At 56.8% G+C, this 15,412-nt stretch overlaps 4 protein-coding genes across 4 annotated transcripts; 2 read left to right on the top strand and 2 right to left on the bottom strand.

Moving 5' to 3' along the window:
- Positions 1-477: 477 nt before the first annotated feature.
- CkaCkLH20_06969 (WD40 domain-containing protein) lies at positions 478-2,387 on the bottom strand (the record flags this gene model as incomplete). The annotated part of the gene is made up of 4 exons (XM_038889686.1): positions 478-1,149; positions 1,203-2,056; positions 2,108-2,142; positions 2,275-2,387. The coding sequence occupies 4 exons, from the start codon at positions 2,385-2,387 to the stop codon at positions 478-480; spliced, it is 1,674 nt and encodes a 557-aa protein (XP_038745049.1).
- A 654-nt stretch (positions 2,388-3,041) lies between these two features.
- On the top strand, positions 3,042-5,193 carry CkaCkLH20_06968 (molybdenum cofactor biosynthesis protein 1 b; the record flags this gene model as incomplete). Its single annotated transcript, XM_038889685.1, has 2 exons — positions 3,042-4,323; positions 4,481-5,193. The coding sequence occupies 2 exons, from the start codon at positions 3,042-3,044 to the stop codon at positions 5,191-5,193; spliced, it is 1,995 nt and encodes a 664-aa protein (XP_038745048.1).
- A 188-nt stretch (positions 5,194-5,381) lies between these two features.
- CkaCkLH20_06967 (GMC oxidoreductase) lies at positions 5,382-7,887 on the bottom strand (the record flags this gene model as incomplete). Its single annotated transcript, XM_038889684.1, has 5 exons — positions 5,382-6,050; positions 6,103-6,188; positions 6,240-6,324; positions 6,375-7,458; positions 7,526-7,887. 5 exons carry the CDS (start codon positions 7,885-7,887, stop codon positions 5,382-5,384), a joined length of 2,286 nt encoding a protein of 761 aa, XP_038745047.1.
- Positions 7,888-12,349: 4,462 nt separating this feature from the next.
- CkaCkLH20_06966 (gns1 sur4 family protein) lies at positions 12,350-13,848 on the top strand (the record flags this gene model as incomplete). Its single annotated transcript, XM_038889683.1, has 2 exons — positions 12,350-13,114; positions 13,168-13,848. 2 exons carry the CDS (start codon positions 12,350-12,352, stop codon positions 13,846-13,848), a joined length of 1,446 nt encoding a protein of 481 aa, XP_038745046.1.
- Positions 13,849-15,412: the final 1,564 nt, after the last annotated feature.

The raw sequence follows: 15,412 nt of genomic DNA, 5'->3' as shown, positions 1-15,412 counted from the left end.
TAAGACACCTTATGGCTCTTTCATCTGGAGATTCCACATGCTTTGAAGCAACTCTGAACAATCCAGCGGTGAAGAAAGCTCCAGGTGGCCAGGTTAGGCAGGTCGCAGTGGTGTTGTTGGTGTTGTCTCTCATCGCGAATTTGACCCCACTCCAGAGAAGCAGTGACGTTTAGAGATTCCCGACGTTTCCCTAAAGGGCCTCTTGCAGAATTTGCGTGCGGAAACAGCAGTGTAAGCTGGGTTGGCCCACCACATGATGTTAAGCCGCGGAGGGTGGTGGTCATGCATCCGCCAACTCTCCCGGCTGCACCAGATGTCACCCGCGCGTATCTGGGAAACCAATCAACACCGCTCTGGTGGAAGATGGCAAACACCCAGGGCTTGGCTTTAACGGGTCACTTATTGGAGCTTCGCGTTTCCGCGCCCTTCTTGGGGCCGGCTGTTCTGGCACTGGTACAGTGGCCAATTTGTTATCGATCAGATTTTCTTGAATGAGAAGGTGTCGTCGACTTCTGACATGTCCAGATTGGATAGGTCTTCATCGAAATCATCGAATGCGGCAGGGTCTAGTTGAGTCTCGTCTTTGCCAGTGGTCATGGTCAAATCGCTGCGTTGTCCATCTTGCCAGGGAGCTCCGGCGTCCTCAGAATCGGCCAGAGATCCAAGAAGATGGTGCTTTGTGTCTCCCAGCAAGAGCACGGCAGATTCGCCATTCCAGTTGAGCCATGATACTTGTGATTTGCCGAATAATTTCGCGTCGGGCAATCGTGCTGCAAAGTCAAGCGTCTTTGGCCCATCGGACAACGGATCCCAGGCAAATACCAAACCGGCATAGCTGTCGTTTTCACAAGTAATCATGAGCACCTCGCGCTGTGTCGGGTGCCACGACAATGTTGAGATGTTGCCGTGAAAGACCAGGACGGCACGAAGTTCAGATGATTCGATATCCCAGATCCATACGGTGCTTGGCCATTCTTCCAGAGCGGTGGCGAGTAGACTTGAAGAAGAGTCGAATACTGCGGACGTGCGACCGGGTTTGGCATCGACAATTCCTCCACTCACTCGGCCTGGGGCGGAGACGGACTGCGTAGCTTTTACGAAAGTGTGAGCCTGACCCCCCTGGGTATTGCCGATTTGCTCTTGCCAGATCTGCCAGTCTTGTTAGCCGATGAGGTCACAAGTCTAGAACGCAAATCACCCACTTGAACGGTCTCTTTTGGAGCAATAGATGCAGGGTGTTCCAGCCGCATTGTTGCACTCGCTGACTTGGTTTCCAGGATGCATACGTTTCTGGTGTGGTCGCACACGGCAATGCGAGCACCGTCCGGACTGACTTGGCAGACCTTGACCCCCGCGCCTAGATCGAAATGCTTTTCCTCAGCCTCAAAAGGAGAAGGTCCAGACCAGGTCTTGAAGAGGTGGCCATCGGCAGTGTAGAACAAGATTTTGTGGCCTTGGGCTGCAGATTCCCACATGATCAGCCAGCGGCCATCCGGAGTCCAGGTCAAGCCCTGGGCATCGATGGTGTCTGGGTGCCAAGATCGCTGAACCTCCTTCGTAGTAGGGTGATGGATGCTGACGATGTCTTTCCCTGCCACGCGGGTCAGAATTGTCAGGTGGCCGGAAACAGGTCGAATCGCGAAACCTCGCGATGCCGATGTCGCTTGATGAAACTTGGGACTCCCGATCTCTACTGTCCTAGACGTTGACAGGTCGAAGATGGAGAACTTGAGGCCGAAGGACGAGCACATAAAGACCTCCTTGTCGGAAGCGCCAAACTGGACAAAGGTGGGCTTGAAGTTAGGAGAAGCGGGATTGCGGATGACAGCGCGATAGCCAGACTCGACAGCGGAATAGACATGGATCGACTCGGCGAAGCTGGCGAGAATGCGACGAGACGAAGGAGACCAGAGAAAAGCATTCGCAGGCCCTAGCCTAGAGGGCAGCTTGATGCTGTGGATAGTCTCGAGAGTTTCGACGGACCGGATGCTGATGCTACCTGTTGACAGGGTCGCAATCAGGGTACCATCAGGACTCGGCACGCAGTGAGGCGATGCTACGGAGGAATGTATCAGTAAAAGTCCAAAGTTGTCTTGGGGCGTCTTACATTTGAAGATCCTGGAGAAGTGCATGGTGCATAGCCTTCATGCGTTAGCGTGATGAGTGAGTGAAGATAGGCGTCTTGATGTGTTGCGCCTGCTGGTGATGAAGGTTTGGGATATTAGCCCAGGTTGGGAAGGTCTGAAACAGGTCTGGACAAGGCAAGGCGAGAACTTGTGAGATGGCCGCTTCCTTTTTGTCGTGGTTGGTGAAGAATCGGGTAAAGTGGCCTGGGTCTCGGTGGAGTCTTGAAGAAAAGCCGTTGTCGCAGCGGAGAGAAACATCATCGTCGGCGTTGTTTACGTTGTTGCCTTTCTGGGACTAGTGCGGGGCTCTGGCCTCTATCGGTCTCCGGGCAGCGACTTGGCAAGGAGCCGGCCGACGACCTGGTGGACTGGTGGCAGGTGCGGACAGTGCCAGAGGTCGCTACCAATCAGCGCGGTGCTAATTCGGCAACGGCGACCACACTGCACCAGCGCAGCCCCTCGGAACCCCGCTGACATTCGCTCAACTCCGCCAGACCCGTGCGGCGTTCCTTCAGCGGCAATCTCTCCCCCATTTCCCCCTCCTCTTCCCTGAGGTGGGTGTCTTGCTCTGTCTAGGTACCTAGGTAGGCAGGTAGTGTGTCTAGCACGCCCTTAATCGGGCTCGAAAGTCGGCCAAATAGGTAATCGCCACGCTTCTGCTGAGTCACGAGTGTCACATATCTCAAAAGACCACGGAGAAGGTCATCCCATCGTGATAGCATATCAGTTCAATAACCCCAGTCCGAGGCCCATTCTCATTCCCAAAGCACAACCAACCTCGTCTTACTTACTCTGTGCCCTCTTGCCTAATGCCATCTCATTGAGGGGATTGCCCCAATCCGATCCTTTTCTCTTTCCTCCGTCTCAACTTTCCCCTCCAACTCCTCACATCTCACCTCAAGCAAGGGAATCGTCATGAGGCACAGCATGCTGCCTCGCTCAGCGCTGCGACGCGGGCAGCTATCATGGCATCGGAGGCCGCAGTCATTGGCGCAGGCGCGGTGTCTGAATGCGGCCGCTGCAGCTCAAGTCACACCGAACCCCCAAGGGCAACCACTCCCGCGCCGCGAACTCATCAAGGATGCGAAACCCTTCTCCGACTTCCTCACCGACAACTTCCACAGGCAGCACGACTACCTCCGCATATCCGTCACGGAACGGTGTAACCTGCGATGTGTGTACTGCATGCCGGAGGAGGGTGTGCCGCTATCACCGATGAAGGAGCTCCTGACCACCCCCGAGATCGTGCTTCTGTCCTCCGTCTTCGTGTCACAGGGAGTCTCCAAAATCCGACTAACAGGCGGGGAACCCACGGTGCGGCGAGACATCGTCCCGCTCATGCATCAGATCGGGGCTTTGAGACCTCACGGCCTAAAGGAACTGTGTCTGACGACCAACGGCCTTTCCCTCCACCGGAAGCTCGACAGCATGGTGGAGGCAGGCCTCACCGGGATCAATCTGAGTCTCGATACCCTGGATCCGCACATGTTCACAATCATGACGCGGCGGAACGGTTTCGACGCCGTCAAGAAGAGCATCGACCGCATCTTCGAGCTCAACAAGCACGGCGCCGGCATCAAGTTCAAGATCAACTGCGTCGTCATGCGCGGCCGCAACGACCACGAGATCGTCCCCTTCGTCGAGATGACGCGGGAAAAGGACGTCGAGGTGCGCTTCATCGAGTACATGCCCTTTGACGGCAACAAGTGGAACCAGGGAAAGATGCTGGGCTACGCCGAGATGCTCGACATGATCAGGGAAAAGTACCCGTCCCTGGAGAAGGTCAAGGACCACAAGAACGACACGAGCAAGACGTGGCGCATCCCCGGCCACGCGGGCAAGATCGGCTTCATCACGAGCATGACGCACAACTTCTGCGGGACCTGCAACCGCCTGCGCATCACCAGCGACGGCAACCTCAAGGTCTGCCTCTTCGGTAACACTGAAGTCTCCCTGCGGGATATCCTGCGCAAGTCCAACAACGGGGACCCCATCGACGAGAAGGCCTTCGAGGCGATGAAGCAGATCGAGATGGACCGGCGCCAGGGCCTGGCGGACGCGGAGAAGCCTCTGGGTGCCGCGCTCAACGAGGCGGAGCTGCTCGACGTGATCGGGATGGCGGTCAAGAGGAAGAAGGAGAAGCACGCGGGTATCGGGGAGTTGGAGCACATGAAGAACAGGCCGATGATCTTGATAGGTGGGTAACGGCCTCTTTCTACCACCTCCTTCGGGTCATTCACGACTGTATTTGCATTGGGAACGGCGTTGTATACCACAGCTGGGCGGGGGTTATTTGGGACTCATGAATGAATATTTAGATGCGTATGAAGGGAGACTGAATACCATTTCCTCAGATTCACAACCACTTTCGTCTTATACAACTCGTGCCCCTGAGATGCCCAAGAAGTTCATGTCTCCGAATGAACCCACCGGCTTCTCCCTCACCTCGCGTCCAACAGGCATCTCAGGGGTCCCAACCCACCTACTCTACTCAAACGCACCACAACCTCACCAACTCCGCCTCTTCTCCTCAACCCCCCGCAACCCCAAAAACGACAAAAACGACAACGACGACCCCAAACTAACCCACGTCTCCCCGACCGGCGCAGCCTACATGGTCTCCATAACCGCCAAACAGCCAACGACCCGCCTCGCAAAGGCCGCCTGCACCGTGACCTTCTCCTCCCCGCTCGCCCTGCGCCTCATCCGCGCGAACCAGGTGAAGAAGGGCGACGTCCTCGGCGCCGCCCGCATCGCAGGCATCATGGCCGCCAAGCGCACGCCCGACATCATCCCGCTGTGTCACCCGATCGCGCTCTCGCACGTCGCCGTCGAGCTGGAGCCGGAGGGTGCCGACGAGACGGGGGCGGAGACGGTGCTGCACGTCCGCGCCACCGTCGAGTGCGACGGCAAGACGGGCGTCGAGATGGAGGCTCTCACGGCCGCGTCCGCCGCGGCGCTGACTGTCTATGACATGTGTAAGGCCGTTGATAAAGGTATGATCATTGGCGGGCTGAGGGTTGTTTTGAAGGAGGGTGGTAAGAGCGGGCGGTGGGAGATGCCGTGATGCTTCGGTAGGCGACATGGATTGTTGAATGTTCCAATTGGAAAGAGTTACACTTGTAGACTGTCTGCCTGATTACTCGGCCATTTTAATAAAGAATGGAGGTTCATCCGAGACGTCTACATTCGGGTATATACACATATACACAACTTATCTACAATTTTATACAAAGACACCCCAGCTCAGCCCCATCAGGCCTCAGTCTTCATCTCCTTCGAGACCGCCCCCGCGATCCAGTCCGCGATGGCCATGTTGGTAATCATGGGGTTCACGCCGCTGGCGCTCGGGAACACGCTCGCGTCCGCCACGAACAGGTTCTCCGTGCCCCAGACGTGGCCCTTGGGCCCGACGACGCCCTCGTCCTCGTTGGGCGCCATGCGGCACGTACCCATCTGGTGCGCGGACGAGAAGATGGCGACGGGCGGCGCGTTGCCGACCTTCCTGACCTCCGCCAGCCAGGCGTTGAACGCGGGGTCGTTGACGCCGTCGAGCGTGCCGTCGTGATCCAGGCCGTTCTCGTGCTGCGAGGATGACAGGTCGGCCATCGACTTCTCGGGCGGCTCGGCGTGGTCCTCCTTGACGAAGGGCTTGAGGCCGGGCAGGGAGGCGTGGATCTCGGAGGCCCCCTCGACGTAGCAGATCTTGGCGAGCGCGATGACGCCCTCGAGGGTGTTGGCGCGGTCAAAGTCGGAGACGACGTAGTCGACGCGCGGCCGGCCCGTGATGGGGTCCGGGTAGACGCGGCCGGTGTCGCGGTCGCGGGTGAGGGAGATGAAGGCGCCGAAGTGGCGGAAGCGGAGCTGTGCGAGCTTCGCGGCGAGGCCGTTTTGCCAGGGCATTCCGGTGAGAATGGCGTAGGGCTGCGAATTGTTAGCGTGCGGAGGGGTGGGGATGACCTGACGGGGGACGTACAATCATGCAGGTTGGTTCGAGCTTCACGCCGTGGCCTGCCTTGTCGAGGTCTTCAAACGTTGTGCAGTAGCTGGTGATGATGCCACCTGATCGTGTTAGCTGGGGTGTCTTCAAGTTCTGTTAACCCGATTACTTACCCTCCCATGGCTTCGCATCCTCCTTCCAGTAGCCTCCGACGAAGTTGCAGGGATGGACATAAAGATTGTTTCCAATGTGTCGGTTCTAGGTTGCCATCAGATGGAAGTTCAGAGTCGTTGGGGTTTGTCACTCACAGTCAAGCCACTCCTCAGCAGCACCAGAGGAGTGGACACGGAGCCGGAAGACACGATGACCTTCTTAGCCTTGACGACCACCTGCCTCGTAGTTCTCTCCTCCACTGGCGTGCTCACTTTACCGTTGGCATCTCTGGAAACCCACTTGCCAACGACACCTGTGGCGCGCTTCGAGCCCGTGGACTCGTCAAAGGTGACCTTCTCAACCTCGAATCCCTCGATGAACTTGGCACCCGAGCCCGCGGCGGCCGGCAACCAGCTGACGGTGGGGCCCTGCTTCTCCGTCGATCCACAACCGAGATGGCACTGACCACAGTAGTGCTCCGTTCCGCCCGTGTTCTGCGGGGCCGTGGCGGCGTGCCAGCCGAGCTTCCGGGACCCGTCGAGGAGGACCTTGTTGCGGTGGTTGTGACGGACCTTGTCGGCGCTCACACCCATAAAGTCGCACACCTTGTCGAGCGAGTTCTGGAACTGAGGCGACGTGAAAAAGGGCAGGCCGCGTTGCTCTGACCACTCCTTCCTCACGAAGCCCTGGGTCTGGAGACTCACACTCCAGTTGACGGTTCCGCCGCCGCCCCAGCAGCTTCCGGCGACCATGTTGAGGCAGTTGTCGTCGCTGGTGATGAAACCGCCGTTCTCGTAAAGATACTGGCATCCTGCGTCTTGACTCATGGGCAGCTGAGACGGGGGAAAGTAGTACGACTTGTCGACGACAAGGACCTTGTGGCCCGCCTCGGCCAGGACCTTGGCAGCGACGGCGCCACCACAGCCAGATCCTACGATAACGACGTCGGTCTCAACGACGGCGGGTGATCCGGATGACTCGAACTGCATGAACTTGAAGTCGAAGCCCTCCCCGTGCGTCTGGAAGTCCGGCATATCGGTGTAGTCGGTCAATTCCCTGAACAAGGGACTGGTCTGCACAGCGCACTTCTGGGCCAGTAGACTTAGTGACTTTGACAACACGCGGATGGTCGGGACTCGGGACGTCTGCCACCCCTGGAGCATCTTCTCACGAACGGAGACCGGTTGCAAGTGAACCGGGGTCCAGTAGCCCGTGAGGAACAGGGTACCAGTACGAGTTCTGCAACACCGTTAGACCAACTGCCTCATCCTAATTCAATTGAAAGACAACAAGGCTCATTACGTACGCCAACGTGCCCATGGCACCACCCAGGGTGCGCTGGGCGGCACCAGGCAGCGCAGCCAGGGTTCTCTTGACGCTCTCGACGAACTTGGGTTCCTTTGAGGGACAGTGTGCCAGATACTCCTGAAACTTTTCCTCTGACGGGGGGTTCTTCATGGTGTTCTGGATGAGCTGGAGGGCCTGGGCATATTCGGCCTCGGACACTCGGACGTGGTTCGTGTCGTCTGAGGAGGTGGCGGGCCGCGAAATGGACGGCAACACGGCCTCGAGCAAGGAGAAGAGGACGGTCCATTGAGTCTCAGTCCAAAAGTCAGAAGCCGGCATCGCCGGAAGCTCCAGCTTCTCGACCTGTTCCGGCAAGCCCATGATGAAGAAGCGCGGTGGTAGTGGTTTCCGGTAAGTTAGGTCTGATTAGTGGTGTACACGTTCGTGGTTGACTGGGCAGCTGTTGCCGACAGAAGGGATCGAGTTACGGTACAGTCGGAAGTAAGGGAAGTGAGGGGGCAGTTGGGATAAGGTATACTTTCAGTGACCTGAGGGAGGAAAAGCACCTCGGAAGCTCATGATCGACTGATACTGGGCAGTGTGGGAAGCAAAGGGATGTCGTTGGCTACCCCCTGCTGCTTGCATGGTGGTGCTGCAGGGGTGCGCGTTTCTCATGAATGCGGGGTCTGTGCGACTCAATTCCTTACTGCGTGAGGTGCTTCACAGAGGACCTCCAGCTCCGTTTCGATGCTTTCTTTTGAACCGGTTTACCTAGGCCCGATCCGGGTACTTCAGGGAGTGGTCAGAGAGTTGCTTGGTAGTTGACTCGCTCCAGTAATCGCCTCAACTCCTCGATAGAGATGCATTAGTTATGGCGGCGTCAACAGCCGATGCCACAACCTCGTTGGCAATGGCCGATTGAGCTGTCAGTTCTCTGTAATGCTGTGCAGGCGGGGTACAGGACTACGCCGCGGCACTTGGTGCGCATGCAACCTCATAGCCGCCGCCAGTGGCTTGTTAGTGCATTTACGCGGAGTTGGGTTGAGTTGAGCTGACGGGATGGTGCGGGGAACAGGTACGGGAGCGGCTTCAGTGGGAGGCCGAGGGCTCAGCTAACGTGACAAGATGCAGCTCAACGTGACTAAAGCTGCATGGAAGGTACTGAAGTGAAATCAAGGACGCCCGACACGGGATCGAGTGATGGCGGTGTCAACAGCGTGGGTTGATGATGGCGCGGCTACAACCAGTGTTGGCCCCATGTTATGGACGGCAAGAAGTTTCAAAACGACCCAGCGGGCTGAGAGCTGGACTTTTCCAGAATTGTGTGTTTCCAAAGAGCCAAAATGGTCAGATCTGGTCGTGGCTCAGGGCTGCGCCAACAGGAAGATGCCGGGTCAGCCGTATCTGCAGATCGTATGTTTCCGTGCTTTGGACGAGATTCCAAGATCCTGTGGGGCAGATCGATGATGCAGCTTCCTGAGCTGTGGAGGGTGTCAACCTCGGCTCGCATGAACATTGCGGAATTGGAAATGCTCATGATTCCATGCGTCTTCGGCATTGCTTGGGTCAACCTCTCGTCTTGAGCGTTGCGAAGTTCGTCGAAAGAGATCGATAGAAAGAAATGACGTTTGATGTCGTAGACTCTTTCTACACGATCCTAATGTGAATTGGAGAGAACTTGTAGAAAACAACGCCACGTCGAGATTTTAGTTTTGGCGCACTTGCGCTACGCCAGTGATTGGCCCCGGACCCGCATTTTGCATAGCAGACCGGTCCGGCAGCTTCCTTCCGCCACAGACAGCCGCCCCGTGAGAAGGCCGGCGCTACGAGCAATTTGGCCGGGACGCCAGACCCGAGCCGACATTCAGTCCGGGCCGGTGATGGGTATGTTGGAGCCGAACGGACCCAGTCTCCGGGACTCTGATTACCAGCCAGCGCATCGGCCTGCTCTTTGGGTATCAGCAGGCACTGTGCCACCGAAGGGGTCGCAGATCCGGGCGAGCGGACAAGTGTCAGAGTGGCCAAATGCCAGATTGGCTCCCCTCAAAGCTGCAGGCGAGGAAATTTTCAGGGTCCAATGGCGAATGGCGGGTCTGCTTAGGTACGGTACGACCTGACGTGGACGGAACGGAGTTCGGTGCACTCACGCTTGCAGGGGGCGGGGTGTTGTCATCTGGCGATGGGCGGTCTGGCGGCCAAGAGGGTTCGAAACGGGAAGTTGGGGCCGGTTTTGCCTCTCGAAGCCGAATTTGTTGGGAAAATGCAACTCGAGCGTCTGGAGAAAAATGCATGTGAGAGTCGATCTGCGAAGAAAAACTGTTGACCAGCTGCTGCGAGCACGCGCAAGCTCCTTCCCAGTTGTCCATTTTGCGGGCTGCTGCGAATATCGGAGCTGGGGTTTGTGGGTTCGGTTTGCGTAAGGCAAAGTAAGGTAGCAGACGACTTGGACGTGACGTCCAGTTGTGGTCATAATGTCTGGTTGGGTGCAGCCGGTTGAGGTGCAGCCAACTTGTGTGTGCGTGTGTGTCTTTTGAGCGATATGGTGTTGACCACAGATATTACTGTTGAAAAAAATGGGAGAGGCGCATGAACGCTGTCCCGTCCGTTCCGGCCGAGTGTCATCAGTCAAGTCCGATTGCACTTTCGTCATCGACGACATGATGGCGAACCACGCAAGAACTGCTCAAGGGTCGGTCGCTCACATGCTTATCGCATTCCGTGATTTCATGTTGGTTAGATAAGACCTGGAGCAGAAGGACTGCAATTAAAAGAGAGAAAAATCTTCGACACGAAGGCAGAGGATGGAGAGAATCGGGGATAGCGCTCCCCAACAAAATGGAAGCAGGTCGGGTAGCCAGGGCCCACGACGGATGGACGGTCGATAGTCTGCGACGTGAACTACTTCATGCGCGTTAGTATCGTGTATGTGGTTGAGGTGATTCTGCTAACAGACCTGCCGTAGGGATACACGACATGCTGCGAGGAACCCACCAGGAACCAGGGGTAGGTACTATAGTAGCGGCTCAGCCTGGGCTTCCAGAAGGCAACGGGTGACAACGGTCCCCTGGCTGTCGATTTCCGGGTCAGTTTTTGTTGCAACGTAAGGTGACCAGGCCGGAGGTACCGAGGGCGGTTCGCGTGTCAAGCAAATATGGCATACCGAAGTTTTTTTTCATCGTGATCTCAGGGCATTGCATAACGTCGCAAGAAGCGTGACACGAGAGCACTGACTGGCGTGGAAACAATGGACTTGTGGACGTTGACAACCTAACAGATTTATGGGGTTGGTGTTGTCTTATCTTTTGTTGCCGCAGCCGCTGGCGTAGCCGGATTAGAGTTGGAGCTGGTGTCCAAAGCTCCTAATGCGCCGCGTGCCGTTGTCAGGAAAAGGAAATGCGGTTTAGTGTCTCATGGGACACGTTCAAAGGAGCATCCATGTCGCAACCAACGTTCCAGAGTCCAGAGGATTGTGTGTAAGGTATTCTCGGAGTTGAAAATATAATGGCAAGGATGATGTCGAGAAGCCGAGGCAAGTGAGTCGCAAGGAGTTGAGCTTGGGTTGAAGATGGATCCCCCTCCATGCCACTTCTCTCGTTCATGGTCATGGACATGGGGCCCCTCGACCCGGTTCATCGCTAACAGAAACGATGTTTGGATTGCGGTGCCCTTGGTCCGGAGTCAAGGCTGGATCTGTTAATCATGTGCTTGCCTCTGGACTCAACAATGTGTTGCTTGGCGGTCTTTTACTGCGGTGCTTCCGTCAAATGGCGGGGCTGATGCTCAGTGGTGGAATCCACATATCCACACCTCAGCACCAGACAGGGCAGGCAGGCAGGAGCACCTCCAGTGTCCCGCGGCCAACGCACAAGGCGGGCAACCGCGCACGAGGCACTTGCGATTTCAGGAAGGCACCTTCCCGTCGAATTTCAGACTTCAATTCAGGGCATTGAGACGCTGGAAGGCGCATTTACAGATGTCAACCATGCATTTACCTTGCCTTGCCTTCCATTGCCTCTTGCTTGACATGAACTCTTCACGGCCCCAGCACTGAAATGCATCTAGACGGAAAGTCTAAGAAAACATTGACTGCCTTGACTTCCTTCCCATCTCTTACAGTACCAAACCCTGCTCCTTTCCTCGTCCCGTCGTCACCGTCACCGTCACCCACGCCCACCAAAATAAATGCAAACCGCACAATGTACTCTTTTTTAAGGCGCGGCAAGGAGGGAGTACGACCCGGGATGAACAGGGTAGAGGTACTTTAACATCTTACCTTACGTGACGAGGAGGGGATGAGCCGCCCGTCTACCTTACCTAGCACGCCCAGCATATCCACTCGCACATCCTCGTCCCCCATTCACTCTCATCCCGACAAGCTCCAGCTCCAGTTCTAGTTCCAGTTCCAGTTTCCATTCATTCCAGTCCAGAAAAACCACCCTCCTCTTCCCCATATTAAGACCTCGAGGATCCCCTCGCTTTGACCTTGTCGTCTGTCTTGTTCTTCTCCCCTTCCTCACTCTCTTCCTCCCTCTTCTTCTCCCTCGTCGTCCTCTCAACTTCGACGGTCAGAACATCCTGTGTAGCATCGGCTTGAAGAACCTTGGCTCGCCCACGCAGAAGTACCAGAGCTCACGCAAACTGCTTTGCTCGTCTTCTCTAGTTCCAACTTCTCGACACATCATATACGGCTCCAGCACTGCAGCTGTCGCGTGCTGAGAGACCATCCTCGAGACCGAACGGTTGTCTCATTTGCTGAGACGCGATTCAACAGCCCCAACGCCCGAGCGAACTGCGGGACTGCAACTTTTCCCTTCGAGACGTCCAATTGGCCAATTCCCCCACCATGGCCGCCGTCACCGTGCTCAACGAGCTTCCGTCCGCGTCGCTCTTCAAATTCCCTCCGGACGGTGCCCACATGGCAATCCCCCCACCGCTGCCCGGCTCCATCGCCGCCGCGCCCCCGTTCGAAATCCCCGACCACATCTTCTCCGCAGCTCTCGACCCCAAAGTCCCCATCACCATCGCCGCCCTCTACGCCGTCACCGTCAAGCTGTTGAACAGGTACAACCTTTCCAACGGCCGAAAGCCATGGGGAATCAGCAAGACGAAGCCCTTCTTCGCCTTTGTCGTTCTTCACAATGTTTTCCTCGCCGTCTACTCGGCCTGGACATTCTGGGGCATGTTGGGAGGTATGCGCAGAAGCGTTGTGAGCCCCTTCGGCCCCAATGGCCTTGCTGCCACCGCCGACAGCTTCTGCCAGCTTAACGGTAACGCCGGATTCGGCTCTGCCACCGTCTACAACGAAACTGTTGGTTTCTGGTCCAGCCTAACTGGTCAGTCTGCCCTGGGTTTCGATGGCCGCCCGAGTCGCGAATCCACAGGCAGAATCTGGAACGAGGGCCTTGCTTTCTACGGATGGATCTTTTACCTCAGCAAGTTCTACGAGGTCCTCGACACCTTCATCATTCTGGCCAAGGGCAAGCCCAGCTCCACCCTCCAGACCTACCACCACGCCGGTGCCATGATGTGCATGTGGGCCGGCATTCGCTACATGTCTGCCCCCATCTGGATGTTTGTCCTGGTCAACTCCTTCATTCACGCCATGATGGTAAGTTTGCGCGCAGCCAGTTCCTCAGTCTCAATGTGCTAATCCGTAACTAGTACACCTACTACACCATCACCGCCTTCAGCATTCGCGTCCCCATGGCCATTAAGCGAACTCTCACTACCATGCAGATCACCCAGTTCCTCGTCGGAGCCTCGTACGCTATGCTGCACTCCTTCGTTTCCTACACCGTCCCCGTGACCGTCTACACTTCCAAGAGTGCCGCTGCCGCGGCCGCTGCTGCCACCGAGTCTACTACCACCGCTGCTGCCGAGGCCACTGCCACTGCCGCCGCCGGTGCCTTCGAGGGCTTGAAGAATATGGTCTTTGGCGCCTCTGCCAAGGTCGCTGAGGAAGCTGTCGCCGCGTCCGCCGCCGCCGCCGCCGCTGCCCCTCCTCAGCCCGGCTTCATCGCCGAGACTGTCTACGTCACCCAGCCCTGCATTACCACCAGCGGAGAGACGTTCGCCATCTGGCTCAACGTGTTCTACCTCGCTCCCTTGACCTACCTCTTCGTCATGTTCTTCATTCGCAGCTACCTCCGCCGTAGCAGCGCCGAGTCTGCCAAGGGCAAGGGCAAGACGCGCCGTGAGAGCAACGTCACTCTGGCCGAGAAGGCCGGCTGGGATGCCGCCCGCGATGTCAACCGCGAGATCTACAACGGTTCTTCCGAAGAGGCTACCGAGGGCAGCCCCCGCCGCGCCAACGGCAAGACCAACAACAAGGCTCGCGCTTAAGCGCTTTCCATGTTTGGCATGAAGCTGTAGGAATGGGAGTATAATGGGAAACACGAGGTCATGGTGGGAGAGGAACCTGCGAGAGGTCTCGGGAAGGCGGCATGGTCATTCTTATCTGGCGTTTTGAGCAGGGAAAATATTTGGGGTAAAGCATTTGCATCACCCGGAGCGCTCGTTATCTAGTCGTTCCCGTCTAGAATCTTGCATACCACCACGCGGGTTACATAGGTAAGCCGGGCATGGGCCGGCACAAGGATTAGTACATGTATATATCAGTCAACCAACCTGATTTCCGTTCGACGCGTACTGTCAAGGTCGTATTCGCGAGACTGTGAGATTGTTTCCGGACATTGTACGATGTGCGCCGTCGGGATGACAGTGCCAAAATGCCGGATCCGAACTGCCCCCGTTCACCGAGCCGCAACCGGAACATTCAAGACGTCGGGAACGGCCTAGATGTGGGCCCTTCCGGGACTCCGGAGCACACCTCCGACGTCGTCTTACCCCGGGGCCCTACGGACCGTCTTCCGGACCCTTCTTTGTTCATACCCTCACACCCGCTTCCTCTTCGCCTCAATGTAATCCAGTCATACCCAACCCAGATTGACAAACCGATTTGACTCATCCGGAGAAGAACGCCACATGCAACAGGCAGCGCGCCCAAGGCACTCGTCTCCGTGTTTTCCCTCGTGCTTTTTCTCCGTTAGACTGTAATCCCAACCTAACGTCTAAGCCCCCCCCCTCGTGCTCCCTCCATCAAAGACATGAGCAACAGTCACGGCTGTTTTCTTTCACTTACCCCTCTCCCATTTCGAAGTCTGACTCTTCAAAAAGCATATGAGCAATAAAGTCTGAGCCACGACACGGACTCACGATTTAGACTCACGGGGAAGGAAGGAAGGAAGGAAGGAAGCTACCGACCCCCTTCCCCGGTGCTCTTTTCGCGGTCAGAGAGCCGTGTGTGGCTGTGTGTGAGTGTCGCGACGAATGTTACACCGCGCGCAGGCGCCGCGTAGCGTAGCGTGTCGTGGCGTAAGGTAAGGTAGGTAATAGCGTACCCGTCCGGCCCCATCCCGTGCGTGGATAACTCCAACTTCCCCTTTGTGACCAAGGCACCCGGACTCGCGTCCCGGGGATATGATGTCCAAAGCATCCAACCTTTCGGCTTCTTCCGGCGTCTGTGGGTCCATCTGTCCCTCCTCCTGATCTCTCTCCGCGGCGCATCGCGATGATATGAACGGGAACATTCTTTCTGTAAAATTGTGAGTGATGAATTATGAGACGAGGACAGAACCCGACGGTAGCGAGACCGAGAAAGCTACGGGCGCGGGCGCGTATGGACGCAAAAGTCAAGCACGGAGGAATATCCAAGAAACGACAAGAGACCCCTCACTTTACTCACTTCCTCGCGTATACACGTTTCGCAACCCTCTCTCCTAGCCCGTCCCCCATTCACTTACTTCACATGGGAATCATTCTCCAAACCAAGACGCTAATTACCTACCTCGATGAACCGTTGGTGTAGGACGACGATGCACCTCAGTAACAGCTGGCGGCGCGGCGC

Source organism: Colletotrichum karsti (assembly GCF_011947395.1).
Source record: "Colletotrichum karsti strain CkLH20 chromosome Unknown Scaffold21, whole genome shotgun sequence".
Taxonomy (NCBI): Eukaryota; Fungi; Ascomycota; class Sordariomycetes; order Glomerellales; family Glomerellaceae; genus Colletotrichum; species Colletotrichum karsti.
This window is presented reverse-complemented; position numbering and strand designations above follow the sequence as displayed.